This window comes from Leptidea sinapis, chromosome Z (assembly GCF_905404315.1).
Source record: "Leptidea sinapis chromosome Z, ilLepSina1.1, whole genome shotgun sequence".
NCBI lineage: Eukaryota > Metazoa > Arthropoda > Insecta > Lepidoptera > Pieridae > Leptidea > Leptidea sinapis.
Window position 1 is genome coordinate 9,610,589 of NC_066312.1, and position 26,734 is coordinate 9,637,322.

General features: G+C 32.7%; 1 protein-coding gene across 2 annotated transcripts in view; it reads left to right on the top strand.

The window, feature by feature from the left end:
- LOC126978359 (tyrosine-protein phosphatase non-receptor type 61F-like) overlaps positions 1-26,389 on the top strand; it is a 30,650-nt gene extending 4,261 nt beyond the window's left edge. Inside the window, exons 3-9 of one of the 2 annotated variants that reach the window (XM_050827116.1) lie at positions 2,856-3,112; positions 5,242-5,467; positions 8,881-9,030; positions 11,479-11,614; positions 13,670-13,805; positions 16,164-16,277; positions 25,634-26,389. In XM_050827116.1, coding sequence (XP_050683073.1) covers positions 2,856-3,112; positions 5,242-5,467; positions 8,881-9,030; positions 11,479-11,614; positions 13,670-13,805; positions 16,164-16,277; positions 25,634-25,649 — 1,035 coding nt within the window. In that variant the 3' untranslated portion in view covers positions 25,650-26,389. Of the gene's footprint in view, positions 1-2,855; positions 3,113-5,241; positions 5,468-8,880; positions 9,031-11,478; positions 11,615-13,669; positions 13,806-16,163; positions 18,344-25,633 lie in introns of those variants that run through there. The other variant, XM_050827115.1, reaches the window with a different exon arrangement.
- Positions 26,390-26,734: the final 345 nt, after the last annotated feature.

Here is a 26,734-nt window from a genome sequence, read left to right on the forward strand (position 1 = left end):
CCTCCCATCTTTGGTGGGGTCTACCCTTGTTTCTAATGCCATTCCTAGGATACCATTCTGTGACCTTTTTGTTCCATTTCTCCTTCCCTCTACTCATATGCCCAGCCATCTTATGTTTGATTGTTTATTATTGTTTATGTTTTTCAACTTGTTGATGTGAATTGTATATTCTATGCTACTAAACTTATTGCTGTAACTTGTATTAACAATGCAAAATTGTAAGTTTCATTATTTTTCTGCATTGGATAAAGGAAAAGCAAGAATATTGAATATATATTTGCTAGCGGGCCTCCGCGACTCTTTGTGTCGTTTTATTAGATGAATATTCATTTTATAGCTAGGAGCCCTTCTTAAAAGTAGCCTCAGTTACTACATAAAAATGGAGCTATGTGCCACCTTGAAAGTCCTGCTTCAGATAGAATTCATAAAATTTGTTAACTGCTCTCACTAGTATGCAGAGCAAACTTTATTTTATATTTATTCTGATAGATATGATAATGATATGAACGGATACGTTTTATTTACATGTATGTATTTATGTGATTGAGATAATATTATGCTTGGCTTACACATGGTTTTGTAAAGCTATGCCAATTCAATCTTTTATGTTTTATAAAATGATTAGTTAATGTGATACTCAGTGGTACCTACCATTGAGTCTCACACTGATCACTTGATCACATGACATAGACGAAGTATAGTTCTCATGTGTGTATTATATTTTTGGTTGCAATGCAAATTTGTATGTAAATTGCTTCTGAATTATTCACTAAATAGGCAAAGACTATATTTTTTAAATAATGATATAATATTTAGAATATAGTTGATGGATTTAGTATGTTATAATATTAAAAATTATAATTGTGTATAAATTACACTTTTAAATTTTGCTCTGTCTTAGTCTTAATTTAGATTTTAGAGAGCAACAAACATCTCAAGAAAATTTTCTAATATTCAATTATTGAGGTTGAGATGAAGCCACAACCTGAGAGTAAAACAAGACATACCATGACCTACGAACCATGCGTCTCTCGAACGGTTGGCTGGGTTGGTAAGAGTGCTCGGACGGAACCCAAGTAGTCGCGGGTTCGAGTCCCGGAACTGTCATAAATTTTGGTTAAAAATTTAAAAGGAAATAAACAAAAGATATGAGAGTTGATACATCTTCAGATTGGCTATTGCTAACTTGACTTAACATTTCATTTCACTAATCTTCCAAATATGCCCACTTCTGAATAATAGTCATATTAAGTACAAGACACTAAGCACATTCATGACTCTACAAATGAGAGTGTAAATGGTACAAACTAATTTTGATATTATTGACTTTTTCATCCTGGGTTCCATAAGTTGATTTTATATTGTCTTAGAAGAACGAAAGTAACCCAAATATGTATTTTGATTATTATGAATCCTTAAATTTGACACATCAGTTACAATTACTGAAAAAAGGCGTGGAAGGAAAGGTACTTTGAGAAGAAAACATAAAAAATACTCTGCCAATACATTGGGTATATAACCCAATCTTTATGATCTTATTTTTTTCAAATCAAATGTATTTTGATTTAAATGAGATTTTAATTTCTTTTTTGAAATAGGATATTAAATCCCTTATTGAACATAAAAACTATGATTAACTATAATTACACATTTCCACCAGTATTCATTAAACCAGGTCATGTCCCAATTGAATAGTTATAATATGGAAGAAAAACGCAAGGTGTGTTCTAAATATTACAAAAACAATCATCATATTAATGTGTGCTAAATACTATTAAAAATGCAAGCATGTCAGTGATAATAACTGTTCACACAAAGGCAATAAATTCCTTTCATAATAAAAGTGCAGGATGTACAATGACAGTCATAATATTATTCTTCACAATGCATTTTCGTCAAGTATTATGACGTAATTAAACTCGCAATTGAGAACACAAGTACACACATTGCTCGAGGTTAATGAACCTAAACATCAAATAACAAAGACATTTGTTTTGATCATTGGAAAGATCAGAAAGTGAGAAAAGAGATAAAGTTTAAAAGAAAAATGTAAATAAGTACATCCTATTCTTGGAAACAATACATACATACACATTCACGCTTTTTTCCCGTCAGGGTAGGCAGAGACAACAGAATCTAATATTTGTATAAAAATTTAAAAGTACTGTTTCATCACAAGGTGTAAGTATTTATTGTCACTCTAGGATACATAGCAGTTAAAAGATGCTACCCAGATATATTATATACAGTGTCTGTTGAACCAACTTCATTGGTGCCAATAAAATATAATGATATATAAAATATATTGGAACCATTTTTATGTACAAAACGATTCTTAGATAACTATTACAAATTAAACCTTACTTGAACGAACCCTTTGATGTGTTATTATAATGAATTATGTGAGACCACACACAATACTAGAACTAGAGCTACTAGTGTAATTTTCATCATAAATGAAGACCATTATCTTTATAAAATTATTGTTGTAACATCATATAACACTACTCTGTGGACGTCAATATACTGTGCCATATGCAACTGGTTTGATGTGTGGGGTAAGCAATTATTGAATATTTATAAATTAATTTGAGATGTGTACCTATGTGTGTGTAGATTTCCTAATATGCAATTATTGGGGTTGAGCAGGTTATCAACTGTAAAGTGGATCCTGTAGATGAAGCCAACCTGAGAGTTAAATAAGACATACCAAAATTTAAGAACCATATGTCACTCGAACTGTTGGCTCAGCGGAAGAGCGCTCGGACGGAACCCCAGAGTTGAAATGTGTTTAGTTATAATAAATGTCACAATTAAATAATTTCTTTTACTATAATATGAATAATTTATTTTAGATGGAGAGAGCTAACCGCCAATACATACTCACACAAGGCCCGCTAGTAGCTACTGTTGGTCACTTTTGGTTAATGGTTTGGGAGCAGAATAGTCATGCCATCTTGATGCTGAACAAGTTGATTGAGAAGACAGAGGTCAAGTGCCACTGGTATTGGCCAAATGACATTGGACTTGTGTTGCACTTGAATGATGTTGGACTAGATATTCACTATCTGAGTCAAGAAGATTTTAGTTACTATAAAACTCGGACTTTCAAGTAAGTTGTATTATTTCTAAATCTCATAATAATAATAATAATAAAGCCTTTTATGCAACTAAAAAAAACCATACAATTTCTTATATCTAACTTATATAAAATCCAGGTAGTCTTCAGCTGTTTGCCAATTGGCATAGCCCTCCTCCAACCTTTTCCACTCCTTTCTGTCCTTGGCGACCCGGCTCCAGGTCACTCCTGCAAATTTGGCCAGGTCGTCCTCCCATCTTTGGTGGGGTCTACCCTTGTTTCTAATGCCATTCCTAGGATACCATTCTGTGACCTTTTTGTTCCATTTCTCCTTCCCTCTACTCATATGCCCAGCCATCTTATGTTTGATTGTTTATTATTGTTTATGTTTTTCAACTTGTTGATGTGAATTGTATATTCTATGCTACTAAACTTATTGCTGTAACTTGTATTAACAATGCAAAATTGTAAGTTTCATTATTTTTCTGCATTGGATAAAGGAAAAGCAAGAATATTGAATATATATTTGCTAGCGGGCCTCCGCGACTCTTTGTGTCGTTTTATTAGATGAATATTCATTTTATAGCTAGGAGCCCTTCTTAAAAGTAGCCTCAGTTACTACATAAAAATGGAGCTATGTGCCACCTTGAAAGTCCTGCTTCAGATAGAATTCATAAAATTTGTTAACTGCTCTCACTAGTATGCAGAGCAAACTTTATTTTATATTTATTCTGATAGATATGATAATGATATGAACGGATACGTTTTATTTACATGTATGTATTTATGTGATTGAGATAATATTATGCTTGGCTTACACATGGTTTTGTAAAGCTATGCCAATTCAATCTTTTATGTTTTATAAAATGATTAGTTAATGTGATACTCAGTGGTACCTACCATTGAGTCTCACACTGATCACTTGATCACATGACATAGACGAAGTATAGTTCTCATGTGTGTATTATATTTTTGGTTGCAATGCAAATTTGTATGTAAATTGCTTCTGAATTATTCACTAAATAGGCAAAGACTATATTTTTTAAATAATGATATAATATTTAGAATATAGTTGATGGATTTAGTATGTTATAATATTAAAAATTATAATTGTGTATAAATTACACTTTTAAATTTTGCTCTGTCTTAGTCTTAATTTAGATTTTAGAGAGCAACAAACATCTCAAGAAAATTTTCTAATATTCAATTATTGAGGTTGAGATGAAGCCACAACCTGAGAGTAAAACAAGACATACCATGACCTACGAACCATGCGTCTCTCGAACGGTTGGCTGGGTTGGTAAGAGTGCTCGGACGGAACCCAAGTAGTCGCGGGTTCGAGTCCCGGAACTGTCATAAATTTTGGTTAAAAATTTATTTTGTTCAATTAATTCCAGAAGTTAGGGATTGGAATGATAAAGTCCATAGCGTCAACATCCGCTTCATGTGGGAAAAATATCAGAATGTGGTTGGAATACAGCGGCAAGGCAAGCTATAAACAGCCATTCATTCGCCGATCAGCAAGCTCTTTGGCCATTATGGTGTTTTTATGAAATAGATATAAGTATGAAAGCATTGCCCATGATCTTGCTATTTATCCACTGCACTGCGAATGTCGGATATATTGTGTGGATTTCATAAAGTTTTGTAACTTAAATATGTAAAATAAATAAAACGACTAAGATGCCATTATTCCGAAGTTTCTTTGTAATTTATTAAAAATAGAATATATATGGAACATTTTAATGCAATTTGTGCATTATGTACCCTTGTTACTAAGCTTGTGAATGGTTTTCATGGTACTATATGTATAATGATTTCTCAAGAATTCATCAGTAAAAGAAATGAATGCGAATTGTTGAAAAGTCCTAAGCAGCTATTTCAGTTATTATTAAATATGATAAATGACGCAACGAGCAGATGTACCACCTAATGAAAACAGCATAGTCTGTCTGTGACCTTAGACATAAAGATGCCTGTGAAAAATTATTCGTACATTGTCACAATCGACAACTTATGAAGTATATCAGCGTATTTTATGAATTTAAATATAAGTAAATAAGCATTTAATACACGTTGTCTTTGAGGTGGTGTAATCGTTATTTAAAGCCTTATTGGTATGTTATGCATTTGTTAAAACCATATTACGATTTGATTTCTAGAATATGCGACAGAGTAAGCGAGGAGGAACGGATAGTAGTACAGTACCACTATACGACATGGCCCGATTTTGGAGTTCCTAGTTCGCCCATTGCATTTTTAGACTTCTTGAAAAAGGTTCGAGCGTCTGGTGCTTTGGATCCAGAAGTCGGACCAGCAATAGTTCATTGCAGTGCTGGTATTGGGCGTTCTGGAACGTTCTGCTTAGTCGATGCATGCTTGCTCATTGTAAGTATTATTTACTGAAGCATTCGAGCACTTTAACAATTTAATCCAGTGAATGAATCAAGGATGTAAGCATTCGTGATGATCAAGTGTATTATGTTTTCGTTTAGCTGATATCGAACAACTTATTTTTTGCAATGAATTTATTAATTCTATACAAAGAAATGACGTAATGAAATTTTATATTTTGAAATTAATGTATGATTTCCATTACGCATTAATTATTTTTTTAAGTTATTCGTGCAACGTACTTTACTTATATATTCAGCGTGATATTGAGAATTTCATTGGATTAAGTTTTTATTTAGAGAGTATGAATAATTATAACTGACACATTTCACACAGATGTTCTAGCCCCAAATTAGGCATAAATCAAATCAAATCAAATGAAAAATATTTTATTTCGTAGGTAAAATGCATTACACTTGAAATATGTCATTTTTTCATACAGCTCGTTCGGAATGCAGATTTCCTTAGAGAAGAACGAGCAAGAAACTCTTAGGTTGCTCTTTTCAAAACAGAACGGTATTACCGGTTTTTATTTTCAATAAAATTTCAATGATATTTAAAAGTATAGATTAGTTTAATAAATGATATACTAACGCACACGCATGAATAATTTAACATTGCAATAGCACACATAAATAATAAATGAAATAATCTAACTTGCTAATTGCTTCGTAATTTGAATAGAAACAATACAGAATAACTCGTCAGATATGAGTTTTTACCATACACCGTGATTTATGCCTAAAATGCCTTTCATGTAGTAAGAGCCTTTTTTATGGCTGCCACGATATATTTAATAAACTATACATTCTTTAAATATACAGGTATAATACATATAAACATATTTAAGTCCGAATAAAAAGCGTTCATAACCGTCGGTGGCGTAAAAGGCACTTTCGTTGACTTGTGGTTCTATCCTCGCCCGCCTCATACTAATAAAGGTTTTCGAATACATAAGTTTATTCGAACATCATGTTCATATTCATCATGATGCATCCAATATAGGATATTATTCTATTTATTTATATTTGGGTAACATACAATATTTAAAACATTTACAAAAATACATAAAATACTGAACACAAACTTCCACTACAAAAACTACACAATATAAAGCTTCCACTAATAATATATATATATGTATCATATTATTTATACATATACATAATAATTATGACAGTAATCACGACTATCATGTTTACGAGTCATTCTCACACAAACAATAAATTCAAGCTCTAAAGGTTGATGCATCTAAGTCAATTCATGTTTATAGAGTTTGTTCTTTATTACTTTTTATGAAACATTTAATATATTAAACCGTGTTAAATTTGAACACGATTAATATATTGGATGCAGGAACTTACAACCTTATTTGTTTTGTGCAATACAGCCATTGTAAAATACTCTATTGATTGAAAAGAGTGTCCATTGAGTTTCTTGTATTTTCCTCTCACGAGCTCTACGTTTCCCGAACATGTGGTAGATTAATTATGATTTAATTACTAATGAGTAATTTTAAAGAATTATTTATTGTGACGATACAATAGTGCTTAGTTTAAGCGTAATGTAATAATGTTATTTGACTTTGACTATGGCATTTATAAGGTGACAACTTCTTTAAAAGAGTGTATGGGCCCTTTGATCACATACCATATTGTGACCTTCTCCTCAAAAGTTCGCACCTACATGAAGCCGGACTTAACTTACTATGTAACTGTCTTAATAATAAATGCAATGTAAAGTTACTCTAAGTTTAAAACTAATTCGGACTTACAAATAAACTTGGTATAAAGTTATAACTGATGATAAACAAAGAAAACGCAAAATGTTTACAACACTGTCAATACAATGATAATTCTGAAGTATTCCTAATGGCAAGCTGCCTTGCAAATAAACGCGGTAAACGTTATACGTCCGAACCATTCGTAAGCAAAATGTCTATTTGTAAACATTTTACATATTCTTGGTTTATGCTTAGTTATAACTTTATGCTAATTTTATTGTTGCCGTTTGTCTTTATCGTAAGATATCGTAAGAGCTTGTATGAAAAAAGTTCTATCACAAATCCGACTCTTTCTATGGTTAAGCGTCAATCTTTAGATGTCGTTTAATAGTTAGACACTGTTTAACAAAACACGTGTTTAAGCCATGTTTAATTATTATTCTAATAACACCGTTTGTCTTTATCTCACCTTTGTCACGAAATAATTATATTACAGGGAGAAGTCATTTTAAACTTGGAATAACTTTACATTGCGTTTATTAATAAGACAGTAAGGGGCTAATATAACTACTCGACTTTATAATTATATGTTTAAAAATTTATAATTTTTAAAGTCGTACTGTCAATACAGTATAAATTATATAAAAATAATTAAATCCTCAATTTTTGTGTATCCCCATTGAGATTGATTATAGTGTAATAATGTTTTTAACACACTTGCTCGTAAAGTGAGTCTTTTTTCATCGTTATTAGGGCCATAAACTGATTTATAACACACGCGTGCATAATAATATTACGCGTATAAAGTTATATTAGTACCTGCAAATTATAGGGTAATACAGTTTATTTTTTTTTAACAACAAAGAGGTTTTATGCCGCTGAAAAAAAAAATTTTTTTGAAATAAATAAATGTGTTACGGACATTAAGATGGATATATTCATTCATTACATTTGGCGCGTGCAAAAAAAAACTTGCGCGCCATTTCCATAGTACAATATTCGGATGACCGAGCATTTTTAAGAATGTACAAAACTTGAACGAAAGAAAAAGAATGTAATAGGACATCTGGATTCGAACCGAGGTCTTCTGCTCTCCGGATCACCCAATGTCCCATCTGAGCTATTACAGTATTTTACATAGTGGCGAAATTTACCTTTATATTCTAATGTTATTCTAGCTTTTGATTAAAACACGGATAAAACTACATTTTTTGATATATCGTCCTCGAAATCTCCTTTATACTAAATTTTATGAAAATCGTTGGAGTCGTTTCCGAGATTCAGGTTATATATCTATATAAAAGAATAGCTGGTTTAAAGATCTACCCCCTTATTCATAATGGTCCACTAAATTTAAACAGCCGCTTGGAGGGCTTTTTCTCATTCTGACTTAGGTCAGTAGAAGGAGACAGAGTGAGAATTAGCAATGCTTTAAGTTAGCAGACTATTATGAATAAGGGGGATAAAATTTAAATTTTTAATAATTGAACTGATTTATGGAATAGATGTTTTTTTTTCGCGCAAGTGTGTTGAAAAGTGCGTATGAAAGTCTTGAGCAAATTGCTCACTAGACACTCGGCTGATTTACGTTGATTGCAACACACAGCCTCGTGTATAATGATCTTATGACTCGTGTCATAATATACTAATGTAGCAAAATAAAAGGTTATAATTGTATTTTCAGATGGAAAAGGAAGGTTTGAGCAACGTTAACATTCCAGAGGTGTTGGTGGAAATGCGTAATTATCGCATGGGATTGATTCAAACGCCGGATCAATTACGCTTTTCCTACCAAGCAGTAATCGAAGGCGCCAAGAGATTTAACCCCGATTACGTAAGAAACTTTTTAATATTAGTATTCAGAGTAATATAATTTAAAATTGTTTTCATTCATTGCTTATTACGTTTGAGACTATCTTTTTTTACTATCGTCGTTTAAAACGTCTAACAACTAAAGGAACGGAACGCAATTCTTTGTCAGTTGTCATCTATTTGTCATTATATAAGCAATCTAATCTATCCGTCTAAAAAGAGTGTCTATACACTCTTTTGACTCGTGTTTAAATATAAACAATGTCTAAAGATTTTTGAACGCGAAACAACAGAAAGACACGGATTTGTAATAGAATTTTTTTAAACTTTTTGTAATAACACAGCCTTTCTTCATTGATTATATTATATTTCCAAATTTATGAAAAATTGATTTATTTTGAAAATCTTATGCGGTGATTACATAGTTTCACTATTGTCGATTTTGACGCAGTCGCTTTCGCGGTTAAGCCACGCTTGTCTTGTTGTTCTTTTTTAACCCCCTTATTCATAATGGTCCGCAAACTTTAATCAGCCGCTTAGGAGTGTTTTTTCTCATTCTGACTTAGGTCAATAGAAGAAGACAGAGTGAGAATTAGCAATGCTTTAAATTAGCAGACTATTATGAATAAGGGGGTAAATGTTTGCCCCTAAATATGATGTCGTCATAGTTCTGTACCCTGAGTTACTATCAAACTTTACCGATGGGACTATGTATCTTTCGTTATAATTGGCGACTAAGCTCATTGCTAAAGCGGGATTTACACTATCGGAGTAAACTCAGACCGATAGCACGTGTTATATAGAATAGGTATTCAATCAATTTATGTCTCCAGTATCTTAGTAGACGTGATCAACTGGGTAACAAGGATAATGGTGAGGAGAAGGATAATTTTCTTTTATTCAAGCATCTAAACCAAAAAGTACCACCAAAGCAATACACTTCTTCCCATTAAAGCTTGATCCTTTGCGAAGTGTTTTTTTTTTTATGTTCAGCTGATGTTAATTGATACGCCCTGCCCATTACAATGCAGTGCCGCTCAGGATTATTGAAAAAACCAAAAATTCTGAGCGGCACTACAACTGCGCTCGTCACCTTGAGGCATAAGTTGTCAAGTCTCATTTGCCCAGCAATTTCACTAGCTACGGTGCTTTACTGCTTCGCGGCAGGAATAGGCGCCGTTGTGGGACCCATAATCTAGCCGGCATCCGTTGCAAAGGAGCTTCCCACTGGTATAGTCGCGGTAAATATAAAAAGAAAATAAAACTTACGATATTCATAAGTGTCATTTCCTTGACCTACGTGAATAAAGTGATTCTGATTTCATTCGAAAAATGTTAAGACTTAATGAGCTTAAAATTACCATGATTCAATGCTGGCGAAGTGCTTATTTGTAGGTATCGTTTTTAGTGGCTGTACGTCGTAATTAATAATTTTTATTGTGTGTAATTAAAGGGAATCGAAATTATAAAAGTTCATATCACAAGTGATTAAAGTTCAAAAAAATAAATCTGTATAAAATTGAAAATGCGTTATTTTTTACTTCGTAGGGACGCCGAATATGAGATACCCTTTTTATTTTTGGCTATAAAAATATTATTGCACTAATGATTATGAAATTTATAATATTCGATACGGTATGTAATGCAGTTTGTCTATGAAAGACCGTTTAGTGCTAGGGTTACATAAAAATATAAAAACTATCAAGAAAAGCTCAAAGCAGTAAAAATATTCACATATGTATAAAATATCTAGTAATACGTTATTAAATTGATTCAACTAATATTGAAACATATAATAATGTTGTTACATGTATTGTAACGGTATCACATAAAAACATATAAATAAGAAAGTTTACAAACAAGATAATTACAATTAATAAACAATAAAGCACCTTGAAACATATTATCTAAATACAAATAAAAATAGGGCAAATCAATGTTAAACCAGCTTAAAAATATTTGTAAGGTCAAATATAAGACAAGACGATATATTTTTGTTATTGTTAGCGCTATCAGTAAGTCTGATAGCGTCTGATGCTCCCTAGCAACACCAAATAAATAACAAGGGGTGCCTCGTTGTCTGTTTTACTTTTTATACAAATAATATTGTTAAAAATTGTCAGTTGTAGACTGCCGCTAGTATTGAAATCTAAGAACTTCATAATGTTTAAAAACTATTAAGTTATTAATTTCAATTTATTTTTAAAACTTATTTTCAATAATATATTGATCAAATAAAACACTATTTCGACAATGCACAGTATATGCATCTTGAACTTTTCACTAAATCCATTCAATTTCACTTATAAGACATACACAGCACTAATGTTGAACGTAATGGTACGTCAGCTGTATAGCTACAGATATACTGCTATAAGCATTTCGGTGACGCGAACTCATAAGATTGTCCTCTACCAAAAAATGCACAACGCGACTTAGAAGTTTTCACGTCAATAATTAATGTCAACAGAACGAAGAACTGGATGAGAGCATTTACTCTACTGTGGAAGAAGAGGAGGCTCCGCCCCCGCCGCCTCCTCGAGGCGAGAGTCTCTCTAGGCCTCCAGTGAGACCCCTACCTGCGATACCAACGAGTGCCTCACTTGGTGAGTGTATTTCATAAATGTTCAAACAAAATTTTATTCAAGTTATTTAATTAATACTTTAGCTTGATTAACACCATTAGTTTGACATCAAAAGCAACAGTTACATACCGGATGGTGTAATAGAATAAATGCCTTTTATGCTTTTTAGTCAGATATATACAGTGGTGGACAAATAATTAGAAACACTATCATAAACAGTATACAAGATACTTTGAAGCAACATTTTTTATTTGGAAATGAATAAACAATTCGCATCAAAATTTGTTCAATGACTTATCATTTATTGGAAAAACAACAAAAATACTACTTAACAACCCAACCAATGTCCTTTTAGGTATCAACAGTAATGGATAACTAATTGTTGGACAACAACAACTGTTGGTTCAACAGAAGAATACAGTAAAAAATTACATAATTTATTAGAATAAGTAATCAGTTATATATTCTTTACGTAATACTGTTCAAAGGTAATATTTAATTGCGCAGTCTTTATTGTTAATGATAGCTCTACAAAGACGTGGCATTGATTCAAACAATGTCAGACATTTTTAGATTGGGTATTGAGTTCCATGCTTCGACAAAAGAGTTATTTTTGACTGTAGTTGCGTTCGTTTGAAAAAGTTCGTTTTTCAAAAGGGTTAAAACCCAGACTATTTGCAGGCAAGACTAAGACGTAAATACGCTGTTCCCTAATAAGAAATACGAGACTATTGGCCGTGTGGTTAGGGTCATTACCATGAAAAATCCATGTTACAGGCAAATGTTCGTTAGATTTGGGAATAATTATGTCCTCTAATATGTTTTTATACTGAAATTGATCCATTGTGCCTTCAATATTTCGAACAGGTGCAACTCCATATCCGGAAAACAACCCCATAATTTGCTATGCAGCCACCATGCTTAACTATGCTACTTGTGTATTTATAATTGAAGCAATTGGTTTATTAGACATCTAACATAGTGCTTTCTGTCTGAATTTACCATGTTTATTTTTGTTTCATCTGGGAATAACACTTATCGATTCTCGTTCCGTCCAATTAACATATTTTTCCCTCATTATAAACGCTTCTTTCGGTTTTTCTTTGTAACAAGCGGTACCTTTCGAGAAACCTTCCCAAGAAATTTAGCTTCGACTAATCTTCGGCGTACCAGTTTTAACACGAGGCGTTTCGATTTCGAGAAGACCAAAATTAGCCAAATCGGTCCAGCCGTTCTCGACTAACGAACTGCAATTCATTTTTATATATATAGATATTAAGTCTTTAAAAAAGTTAATAGTAAAATTTATTAATCTAAATTTCGATAAGTAACATATAAATTTTTGTGACAATGAGATAAAACGCTAGGCTAAAATGAGTTTCGGAACGCACCGGATCGCATTGTTTATTTTTTTTAACGCGAAGTAATTCCCGGATGTACGTGGGGTTCGAAATTTAGATCACTTTGTCTCACGCTGATAGCAAAAAGCGTTTTTGCTGCGAGTTTTCACGTAGCAATAGCGCCCTTTTCGTGCTGGAGAGGTGAAATAGTAGATTGTTAACCGAGGCTCGAAAGAATCAATTCCCGAGGTATTTAGACGCCCAAGCGCAGCGAGGTCGGCTATAGTCCGAGTAGGAATTGATACTTTTACCCGAGTTAAACACTCTACTTTTCATTTCGGATATGAGGAAAATAAAACTAGTTGTTTAAGCACAGATTAGTATCCCGCCAATTTATGTCGACTTTTTAAATTTCAAATATGGAACTTATCGCGTAACTGTTGCAGCTTATTCCGCTCAAAGAAGTTTGCGCTAAGTTCACACTGGCTGTTTAGAAAGGCACATTGCCGCAGTATTTTTTTTAATTAGTTCTTTTTTACATTTAAAGTTTATTCCGGCCCTTAGGTGGGAAGAAATTTGTATGAGTTTTTCCCTCTCTATGGAGGGAAGCAGCATTTTCCACCAATCAGATCAAAACAACATTACATTCCGAGTATGAGAAATGAAAAATATATTTTTTCCGTCGAGATTATTGTAATACTAGTAGCACAGTTTAATATTAACCATATTATTGCAGGTAATCTGAAGAGCGAAGTGTCTGAAAGTCCAACATGGGAAGCAGAATCGCCGCTACCACCGCTGCCGCCGCCTCGAAAGTTCTCCGCTTCATCCTCCAGCGAGGAAGTAGAAGAGACTGTGCCTCTGCCTGACAGGTATGATTACCAAACTTCGCTTCGTTCCAATATGGATTTAAAAATAAAAATGCCTACTTTAACATAAATATTTTTAGCTTTTTTTTTTCAATTATATAAATCATTTGTTTCTGTGTTCTTTTTCATTATAGCCATTAAAAATATAAAGCTCAATGAAATTTGCTGTCCTTTTCTATCTCGCTATATCTCCGTTAGTGGTGTTTTTTCTCTGTTGCACGCTTTTCTTGTATACAGGATGTAATTAAGTGTTAAGTGTGACAAGGCGATTATTCTGTAACTTTTACAGATATCAGAAAACTCCGAACTGATATCGAAAGTACTTCACCTATCCAGTAAAATGACATCAATAACTTTATCAAAGTCAAGCGAGAAGTATCCAAAATTTTGATTTTAAACACTGTCATACATTTAGTATGAGATTAGTCGAATAGTCATTGTATCTCAAAACAAGGATGTCAAATCGAACATCTGCTTTGAATACAACATTTTGTATTTATCATAGAATAAATATTTTCTCCTGCTGTTCTCCTCCCACCATGGCCTAAGACTACGTCAGGATTATTATATATGTCATACTGAAAATAGTTTGACAACAGTCATCGCAACTGATGACGTATTCTTAGGCCAATCACGTGACCCGGCGGGAACAGAATACCAGGCGGAGTATATCATTATACCATGGTATTTACTACGAAATCAATGTTATTCAAACAATTTGTTATGTTTCAAAGTGATAACCCTCACTTCTTACATTATTACATTTATTAAACAAATGATTTGCAAGAGCGCCATCTCAAGTCAATATCCTAATATTGGGGTTGAGCAGGTTATCAACTGTAAAGTAGATCCTGTAGATGAAGCCATAACCTGAGAGTTGAACAAAGCATACAAAATTTTATCAACGACTAGCTGACCCGGCAGACGTTGTTCTGTATATAATAAATAAAATAATGTTTTTATATGAATTTTTCAATAATATATCATAACATCAAAAAATACTTCGTAAAATATGCACCCTGCTGTCGTAATGAAATTGTTTCACGGCAGAACTGTCAAACCGTACGTCAATAAATTCTCTCATAGAAATTATGTATGGACACATGAAAGGAAAAACAAATTTTTTTTTTCCTTTCATGTGTCCAAAAATTGTTGTTTTTATTTAATTTAGCAGCATTTTCCTATTTATTCACCTTTTAAACCTTCTCTGAACTTCCACAAATAATTCAAGACTAAAATTAGCCAAATCGGTCCAGCCGTTCTCGAGTTTTAGCGAGACTAACGAACAGCAATTCATTTTTATATATATAGATTCGTCACTCGAACTTAGTTGGTAAGAGCGCTCGCACGGAACGCGAGAGGTTGCGGGTTCGAGTCCCGCATCGTTGATAAAATTTTATTTGTGCAATATGATTCAATTAAATCATAGTTTTATTACTTTGTTAGGTTAATAAACAGTTTCCTTAAATATCTGTATAAAAAGCCTTTTAAAATAATGGAACTAAAACCACATGCAAGTATATCGTTTACTAATTCTAGTAGGCTTCATAAGATACATAATAGCTTTAAGGGGTAAATGAATACACTTTATATATTTATATTAAAGTCCCAGCCACTGTTCAGGCATTATCTATAAATAAATTTAAATGTTTTATTAAAAAATTGCTCTGTCGTAAATCCTATTACTCCACAGCTGAATATCTAAGTGATCGGGCAGCCTGGGACTAGATTATGATTATTTTATAGCAATAGCAATGACAGTACAATATTGTATATATTTATTAAAAAGAGCGCAAAAAAAGAATGCTGGGAGAGTTTCTTGCGTCGCTTCTTCTCTCTCAGAGCGCCATTTGTTTCCGAAGCGGTAGTAGTATCTAGTATATTAGAAATGACATCAAAAAGAATTCTAAATGAATGAAGTCTTTTGATGGGCGATGTATATGCTTCTACAATATGATCCCAGAAAATGTACAAAACAAAAGTGTTACGAAATTTAAAAGAATTGTTAAAAAACGTTTGTGTGGGAAAGGTTATTATAGCATAAACGATTTTCTTAATGACACCACGGACTGGGAATAAAGCGAACACCCTCAGGCTCTTTAATTATAAATGGTTATTGTACGATATTACATTGTAATCCATATTTTATATTAAAAAAAAAAGCCCGCTGTGTTTCTTGCGCCCATTCTTCTCAGGTCTGAGGCAGTCTCTTTTGAATGGGTGGTAGATTTTGACGTTCAATAAGTGATTTTAAATCCTATTTTGAATAAAAATATTTGAATTTGAATCAATTTTGAGAAAATAAATGCCTTTTTATTTTAAGTCTGTGGTCTGTACTATATGTACCTGTGGTGTTTACAGTGGCGCTGACAAACCGGAAACACAACTTCGTCGGCGCAATCGTGAGCTAGCTGAGCGGGTGTCGGCAATGAAGAAACGAGCTCGCGAGGTGGAGAAATGGCAGAAAATCAAGAGGTCTCTATACAAGCCACTCACTATTACACTGGGTTTCATACTAACCGGGCTAATTATCTACTCCTACGTGAAACACTGAGCTCGTACCAAGCCACCGGCATACATTGTGGCTTATATAATGTAGCGATTTTTATAATTATTAACTATTAGTTTAAGATGATCATTCCTTCGTTATGCTGACGCGCTGTTCGATGCAAACCTAGTTTAACCTAGTTTACATATAACATACATGACCACAATGCCTGCTTACATCGAATATATAATTTAAGATTATTTTGTACGCATTTGGTCATGTCAATATTGACTTCACATTAATTACAAATACCAGTACCAATATGTGTCGTCCCATATGATGGAATGTATTAAGGGATCACATAAAGGGATAAAAAAAGCAAGAAATTAATTTAAGTGTCAATCTCGGATCGTCCATTTAGGATTGCTATTGAATATACAAATCAGCTGTTGATTGCATATTAACACGTTAACAGATACATCAGATCAGATTCGTGACGCACATAAGTGACCTCAAGATGCCATACAAAAGAGGTTCTATAGTTTCCCTGGACTTGTGAGTAGGCATTCATTTTGACAGGTTGTTCATATGTATTTGATAATCTGTACATTCTAGGAAGAGAGAAGGGCATATAAATGAAAAGATGAATGTAGTTTTTATAAAAGTTTAATACTTTTTATTCATTCATAAGAAAAGCAATCATGCAATTTCAAAAATGAGAGATAAAATTTTATGAAATAAATTAAAACATTTGGGACAATAATCTTTCTTGCACTTATGATACTTGAGAAGTAGCACTTTCAAGATTTATTGAGACATTTCATTGTCAAATCTTTCTTGTGGTAGCAACATTTTGGTTGCACTATATTCGCGTGAGTCCCCTGACTAACATGTGCTCTGAAGACATTATATTTTGTATTGCTAATAATTATTTTAGACATAATAGCCGTTATTTCCTAACCGTTAAGTTATCAACTAACGAACAGTGTTTGAACCACACTCATCGACATTTTAACTACATTTAAGAGCTGTATTCTAAGTAGTCTGAAATTGAAACGCAAAATCTTCGCCGTATATGTGTCACTGTTACTGTCGATAAATATATTTAATTTAGCCCCAATTTTATCATTGAAGTGTTATACTTCGATTTTGAACATTCAACTAAGCTTACGCCTGTAAACAAAACTAAAACAGTTAGCTTATTGCTAACACTAAAACACTTAATATCCTAATAACCATTACATCATCCAAACGAGTGTTGTAATGAAATTCAGTACAACATTACAACATTCGTTTGGTTGATGTAATGGTGACTAGGACTAGCTTTTCTAATGTGAGCATTAAGCTAACTGTTTCAGAATATTTTATAGAGGATTCATATAATGGGTGTAGATAAAGTCTTGTATGCAACTGTTGATAATTAGGTATTAAAACACTCATGTGATATGCAGCAATTTAACGCATTTATAACCTAAACGCGTTTAAATGCTGATAAAAATTTATATGTATAACTATTTTGATTTTCTATTCTTCCTATCGTGGCTTCTGTGGAAGCCACACAACAAATTAGCCAGTGTCAAGGCAAAGTAGACTACCAAGCTTTGTTGAGTTTTTTAGTACTTATCAATGACAGTTTTGACAGGTATTTGATACATTCTATTGTTTATGATATTTAAACTCAGTTTAATTACTCAGTGAAATCGCTTTGTGTTTAATCGCAATCAAGACTGGTGATGGTGCATAGTGACAAGATGGTGTCATTATGCACTTCTACGGACAGTTCTATCATTCAAATCTCAGTCAAAAAAATATTTATATATCGTGTCCGATAATTCTGACAATAAGATGAGTAGAACTGAATAAATAACCAATTTTGAATTGCATTTATAAGGATGACTAAAAACCCTGCAGATCTAGAATAAAATCAATAACATATATATATACCCTACACTGTAAATTATCTCTGGATTTGACGTCGAGCATCAATAGGATATTATTATTAATAAATGAACAACGATTTAGCTTTTTAAACTTATTAATTGATGTGAAGATGTTGTATCTGATTATTATTATTATAATAATGAACAATCGATGAAAGAATCTGGGTTAAGTACACAAAGTGTTTATTTTTCTATTGTATATATATATAGAACTATTATAGTGGCATAGAAAAATAGAAACTACGGAGGTATTAACAACAAAAGTCAAAACGCAACAATGAAAACTTCAAAACCAAAAGCAGTGATAGCACGAAAACATAACGAAATGTAACACTAATGAAACTGCAAACCGTACTGACGCAACAGGACGAGCGTGAGGGGAGGATAGGGGTACGGGAGGGGTCTTCTTTTTCCAGCGACGTCCAGAGATAATGTGGCGACACCGCCATTGCCACACGGTATTGTTGTATTTTTACATGTACTTCCAGAGAGATAAACATTATCTCAATGAATTGTCTACTCACAAGTCCACGAGTTCAAACTGACCTCATACATTTATTACTTCATTCTCTTAAGAATTCATTGAAACAAATTTTTCCATCTAGGTAACCCTAAAATTAGTTTAAATTAGAATTGAATGCGGATATATTTATAATATCGAAAAGTTTTCTGTAGTGGAATGTTAACGTGTTAAAATCCAAAGCTGAATGAACTATTTAAACGCATTTAATAAAATGCGGAAAATTAGCTTTTAGTATAGGTATTATTGTTAACAAAACAATAACAATCTCTTTCACTCTCATACGCATATCCGCGTGCGAAAGAGACCAGGTTTTCATGATGTATGCTATGCCTTGTCACCGTGGCTAAAAACGATATAAGATTGTGTCGTTGTAACAGAGGACTGAGGTCTGTTAAGCGTAATTTGACTTTGCTCAGACTTTATTTGCTTAAAACTTAGCTGAATGTAGGCTTAGGATGATCTCTAATTTCATTTTAAGAATAATTTAACACATTCACTGTTAACCTCAGAAAAGGAAATCACTACTGTGCAGCATTTTAAATGTCGTACAGGTAGTGCGGACACACGCCTAGCGCGTCATTTTTGGGATCTTTTATAATAAAGAGGGTGCTCTGTTCGCGTATTCATCTAGTGTCAAACGTGATTATATTCTTTAATATTGCATATTATCTTTGTTGTTTTTCGGTTTAAGAACTCTTTCTGTTATTTATCATATTGGTAAATCTATAAATGATTATAAGTAAAATAATTAACAGCTGAAATTATGGTGAACTTATTAAGCTAAGACAGCCCAACGCAAGAGTCAAGCGCGCGTTTCATTATACATAAAACATAGTCGTTTATTATTATACAAACTTTTACATTACAAAGTTTACGAACAAATAGCAGTATCCAAAACTTATTGGATGATTTATTCAAATGCGGACTTGTTAAGTTATTTGTTATGAAAACGAAACGAATTTTTAGGTTCGTGACAGCTATGGGTGACAGCAGACAGTTTATTATACAGGAATTTTAAAACGTCGAACAACAGCTCTTGTGATGATGACTCAAGAAATGTTTGATCTCCTTTTTGTTCGGATTATACTGTCGAGTTTTTCCTAAATCGTCGTTATGGTGGACTTAATGTTAAGTTTAGCGCGCACTTAAAGCGATGTTTGTAAAAACGGACTACGACTCAACTCGCTAGATAAGTCTGAGCAAAGTCTATGTACGGCCTATGGATCTCAGCCTTAGCGGAGCAGAGGATTACGGCCATTAATGTTAAAATATTCTCTTAAAGGCCCAAGTCGCGTTAGTTCCGAATGCCAGGTCTATACAAAAAAGAGCAATGAATATCTGTCGAATGACGATCTATTTAGTTGCTGTCTCGAGTATTATTGCTTTGTCCGTTGTATCATTATATATTATTTAGATAAGCTAACTTCCAGCCAACAAAATGGTAATATTATAAGCCCCTGCCCCAGTGAAATATATAAGAAGGTATTCAGTTATTGCACACACACAGTGACACCTTTTTTCCTTTTTCAAGTTCAACGATATCACTCAAGATCACCTTTCTTAGGACCTGAAGCTTGCTCAGATTGGCGCCTAGGGATGCTGTAATTCATCTGGTTACTGATAGCTATAGTTACTGATATTTAGGACTATCAATATTTAACTAGCTGCTACTAGTGACTTTGTCCGCATTTTCCAGTGTCACCATATCAGGTGGTGTTTCAATGCTGCCACATGCATATATACAAAACAATCATGTATCTCTTATCGATAAGGCAGCGTTTGTAAGGACCACTGGTCGTCTTTGTACTAGCGTTTTCTCTCCGACTTACTTTGCAAATCCAACTCCCACGAAATAGTCTCATCAATTTTCGGGTAATAGCCTATGAGACTCACAAAATTATGTGGCTTTCTATTTACCAATAGATGGTAGATGCAAAAATAATGCCCTTCAACCTCCCAAATTTACCTCTTTATTATATTAGTATAGATAAGAATGTTAATTTTAGTTAATGTAGTAAGTTAGTGAAGCCTAATGGTCGTCATTCGTCATAATAAAATATAACCTATTAATCTGACTCTGTTTTCATGAAACAGAACGGCATAGTATATATCCAAGAACTTACTATTTTCGTATATTATATAAAAAAATATGTTATTATACACTTTTTTTATAGATTATTTTGCTTTTTTGCATAGTTTTAATTTTTTTAATTAAACTTATTGGTCTTCCTTGCTTTTGGTCAAAATTTACAGTAGCAGAACTAAAGCAATATAAATGAGTGACCAAATAAAATTTTAAATGCTAAATCAATTGTAACTTTATGTACTGGGCCAGTTTTTCTGGCGAGTTAATTCAATTTTTAGGCTTAGTAAGTAGAAGAAAATATTTAGTTGAATATCCGTATATTTTTAAGTTGTTTTTTTTGGTTATATCATGTAATATTTCTTCACTTTTATTTTCGCACGTCGTACGCATCTTGAATGCGTTCTATTTGCTACACTTAAATAGTTATTTACGGGATATTCTCCGTAAATTGTTGTACCGTATGTCTTGGGCTGAGATCTATAGTGCGAACTTAGACTTTGCTTAGACTTTACTCACGTAAAACTTAGCTTAGTGTGATAAAGCTCGAACTTGGCTTTTGCATTGTCTGAGCATAATTTCAGATGTCAAATGACTATAAAATGGTAATCACAGATTACGCTAAACTTAAACTCCGCTAAGTTTTGCGTAAATAAAGTCTAAGTCTGTTCTATAGATCCCAGCCTTACTGATATTTCGACGGAGCTGTTTTAATTGCTATTTTCGTTAATGGCAATTCATATCGCGTAAGCAACTAGTTAAACTTTCCGTCTGTCTAAAAGTGCAGCGGTAGGAAGTCTTACGTAAGTTTGCTTAAAGGGCTATATTTCACCGTGGTGTCCGTAAGCTATCAAACGAGACACCTTACAGACACCAGAGACATGACGCGTCTGAGCTGGTCGCGCCACCAAACTGGTTGCGCAACCAATCCGACACCAGATGAGTAACTCGACATAGAGGTGTATACATTTTGTTGGTAGCGGCGACTGCTTGAGCCACCATGGTGTCCCGGTGAAATATAGCCCTTAGTTAGACTTGAGGATTCTATTTTATTATAATTGGTGTGAGGGTTTCCATTAAATCCAGAAAATTTTGTAGTGATCATTATTTTCATGATATACCTTATTTTTTTAAGATATTTTAATTTAAATAAACCAAAATAAAATATTATTATTTTATTCGTTTTAGTTCCAGCTTGCCATTAAAACGTGTTTTTTAATTTATTATAAATTATTTTTACTCTCAAGCAGTATAAATACTTATAATTTAAATACTAGATTTCTTTTTCAATAATGTCAATATTTTTTTATAATGTTGGTAATCCTGGTTAGGATACAAGGATTAAGTTATGAAAATATTGTATTTCCATCGGTCCTTTTTTTAAGTTAAACAATAACAGACTTACAAATTAACTTGGTATTTATAGTTATACCTGAGAATAAACCAAGAATATGCAAAAAATTTCCAGATAGACATTTTGATTATAATTGCTTTATTCGGAGGTATAATGTTTCCCGCGTTTGTTTGCAAAGCTGCCTGACATTTGGAAAACTTCAGAATTATTGTATTGACTATAAGCAACGATATAGTCAACATTTTGCATATTTTTGGTTTATTCTCAGGTATAACGTTTTTGTTTATTTATAAGGCCGTAAAAGTCTTGACTGTGGGGACAATACTTTTGAGATTTAATTAAGAGACATGTAGGTCAAGGTATAAAAAACAATTAGAAAAAAATTTACACAAATTTAATGAGCTATCTTCACGAGCGTAAGATATTATAATTCCACGTATTTGTTTCAAAACACTCTCATAGATCGTGCCTACTCACTGCTATGTTTTAGCGGCGTTACTCATTTCAACAAAAAATATTCTGTACGAGTCAAATCAACTGTAGATTCTATAGCGAGTCGCCTGGTCAGGTTTACGGTATACTCGTCTCGTGGTCGTCGTTTCTCGACGATCGAAGCGCGGACTTGACGAGATGGACTCACTCGTGGAGGTAGCGCCTAAGATTAGTTGAATATTTTGACAAGCCATGTTTATTATAAAGGTATTGTATTAAACTTGTATAGGTTTTGTCTGTTTGTGTTAACGGTGGGTAAGCCGACTAGTAAGATATCTCATTTCACTTGTCAATTAATCCTTAATATTATACTAATTAATAAAATTTATCTCCTTTAAGTAAGTTTAATCAGTCGCAGCTAATTTATTTCGAATATTTACCAATAATAAAATGGACGCTCGACTCCGTTTCATACCCTGAATTATCTCAATAAGTATGAAACTTAAAATCCAGGATTTGGATTTATATTCACTATGTTTGCAATACATGAATTTTGTCTATTTTAATTTAAAAATAAATTCTGGCAAATTCGAACATGAAACAGTCATGGTCTGTCTACAATCAATGGGAGCGGGTAATAAATAGCTAATTAATGATTTCACGCGCTTGGGTAAGTGAATTTTACTTTTATTTTGATCTTTACCTCACGAAGGGTACGAAAAGGGAGCAACGTTCGAGAGGGAATGCTTAAATCAAATAAAATATCATTTATGGTAAAAAATAATGAATTTACCGATGTTCAAGTTTAAATTTATGCTACCACTTCGGAACAGTTGAGCTGTTATAAGAAGACCTGGCAAGAAACTGATTGCCACTTTTTAAAATCATTATTGACAGCTTCATCTAATCGTTTTATTATTACTCGGATCAGTGATTCTAACCTTATGGAGTTGTTAAATGAAATGAATATAATATATATCTATCCGCGGATTGTTTAGAAAGAAAAATCTCTCTTTACGCTCAAAAAAGTTCAGCAGGTTGGCCGACATTCAGTATTCCAAATGAGACATTTGAAATGTCCAAAAGTCAGCCACTTGCCAGATTCACGTTTCTAATAAAATTCGTGTTTGCGGGACGTAGATTGCAAATTATTTTATTCGTAAATAAAGACGATATTATTGTCTAGATATGTATACGATCAGTAGAATCTCGCTTGAATTAATGCTTTAGTTATGGAAGCTCGTTTTTTTTAGTGTTATATGAACTGATACAGAAAGTTAAAACTGCTACAGATTTTTTTTTTTGAGTTTTTATAAGGCACCGATTAACCTTAATATTAGTATACAAATTATCGTATTATTTAGAAACTCTTTTTTTAAAGATGAATTACCTTGTTTTAGTGAACGTTAGTGGTGTGAAGTTAGTTGAGTTTAGAAGGGAGTACGGGAGTATATTATGAGGGACGAATGATTCATCTTTGGAATCTTCTCCTTTGCGCCCTTTAGATTTAGTAGGAATTCCTATACAATAATCGTAACTTTGTACAAATATGTCTTTCATACACAGTGTTTGCCTTATATTTTATACTATTACTGAAACGAAAGCAATCGCGAACTCAAATTATAAATTAAATTGAAGCAATATTGTTTAGAGAATAACATTTAAACATATCTTAACATTTGAGCGACGCGTACAGGAACGAAATAATAAATATATGTATATCAACTAACGCAATAATTTTAATTAGATGAACATTTAAAACTATACGTATTGATAATATTGTAAACGCATTACCTGTCATAATTTAGATCATTATAGTCGTGGTGTTGAACAACTTAAAAGACACTAAGAGTGCTCCTATCAGAGTTACACAGACATGCACACACAACCAGATATTGAGCGAATGTCATTAAAGGTGAGGTTTGAGAACTGCATGTTTACTCTAACGTAGAAACCCATCGCATGACAGCAATCTCTCGGATAAGGATATTACTTATTTCGCGTCCCAAAAACCAGTTTTAAAATTGTCACCGGTTCTTAAACATGTTTAACAGATCGGTGTTAGCCTAACCAAATATGCGCTGGTACCATCAAGGACAATAATTATTGATATGTGTTTCCAAACTGATATGACGTCATCACGTCGCGTGCCTTTTACTTCGGATATTTCAGAAGTTTCTAGAACTACTTTCGTTTGTCATATTGTTTAGTAGCCAGTCACGTAAGACGCGTTTAAACGCACTGTTTTAATAGCATAGAGAGCTCGGACGTAAATCTTAACTAACACACATGTTGTGTATTTGGGAAGATTTTTGTCTAAGCTCTTGATGTTTGAGCAATTGTTGGGCCAAGTTTTACTCAGTGTTTACAAACTTTCAGCATCAAAATTTATAAGAAGCCTTCGTTTGATTGAATGGCGTAAATATAGCGGCATCTAAGGACGAGTTAGTATAAACTGGGTAGTATTAAAATCTCAGTTAAATGCCATATTTATGTGCAATCTTCCATTGGTTAAGAATGGTTTAAGAACGAATAGAGAAGTAGGCAACCAAGCAAATATTATAGTAATCGAATTAAATATTTACTATTTTAATTAAAAGAGGAATCTTTCAAATATACTGACATTCACTACAAACTAGTATGAATACAATTCAGCATTATTTTAATTAGGCTTTGGTATTTTATGTATGCCTACAATTACTTATAAAAATGTATGTTAAATCATGATACAAAATTCATCATTGTAACTGATAATAAAGCATTGTTTAATTGCCAGGATAAATAATATGGTTTAATTTGGATCCATGAATATAATTAACATTGTTATGTAAAGTTATCCCACGCGACTTCGTGTAGTAGACAAAATTATTGTAAATATTACATAATTTTTGTTCATTCATCTTAAACTAAAATCAATGTAGAATTAAAAATGAGTTTATTTTACGTAAGTTACTATTATTATTTTATAAACTATGGGGTTGATAATTTGAAAAGCGGTTTATTCATTTCAGGTTAAAAATGGAGTGAACCCTTAAACTGAAAGTGAAGACTGCAGATGTAACGTAGGCTACTAATTAGGTAATATAGGTGCAATAAGTTGCATAAATATTGTAAGTTGTTAATATTGCAATTTCAATGCATATATAAAATAAGTATCCGTCCGGTTTATAAATTCTATGATTTTTCTAACTATGAATTATAATTTGGTTGACTTGTATCGTAACTTCACTCATGCCTTAATACCATGTGAAATGAAAGCGTAAAATAAATCCGGATTAGATCTATTAAGATAAGAATATGTTACCTACTAATTCTTTTACATGTTTTATTTGAGTTACTCAACCTCTTATTGCACATTTCTAAGTTCCATTTGCTAAATCATCAAATTACTGTGCTTTCATATGATACTACAGTGGCCTGATTTTGTCAGAATATTTTTTTTTAAGTCTTTAATAACGAAGTCGCTAACGGGTAGCTTTTACTTTATGTACAATTCGCTTTACCGTTATACTGTGTAAGCAGCTTCAATTGCTTATACATCTCTGTGTGGATACGGAGACTATATTTTTTTTTTTTCTATGATATGAATATATTAAAATAGCAATTATCATACTACTTTGTTTGTACATAACGTACTCACGCATGTCTCGATGTTTTTTTTAGAGAAATAAATAATACTTACTTTTGTAACTCTAAGGTATAAACCTTACTGTTTATTTTTTTTAGATACTTATATCTAACTATATTAATAAATATACTACAGATAACATTTCGTTTTATTTTTTATTTTAGTGAGTATAACATAATTCTACCTTTGATAATACAGGTTGATAGGAATGAAGAATCCCATAATGCTGAACCTGCCAGGTAATGGACGAAATAATACTTTTTAGAATAAAATATGGATGAAAGCAAAACTGAGGGAGATATTCACAATATCATAAATGTAAAAAGCTTATTCGAAGTGGTCTCCATTGGCTACAATACAGTCCTTTAAACGTTGAGGCCAGTTATAAGTAGAAGCGCGCACTCTTTCCATAAGAAAACTCTTCACTGCCAATTATAAGGATTGTTTTAGGGACTCCAAATTATCATGGCGTTAAGAGCTAGCC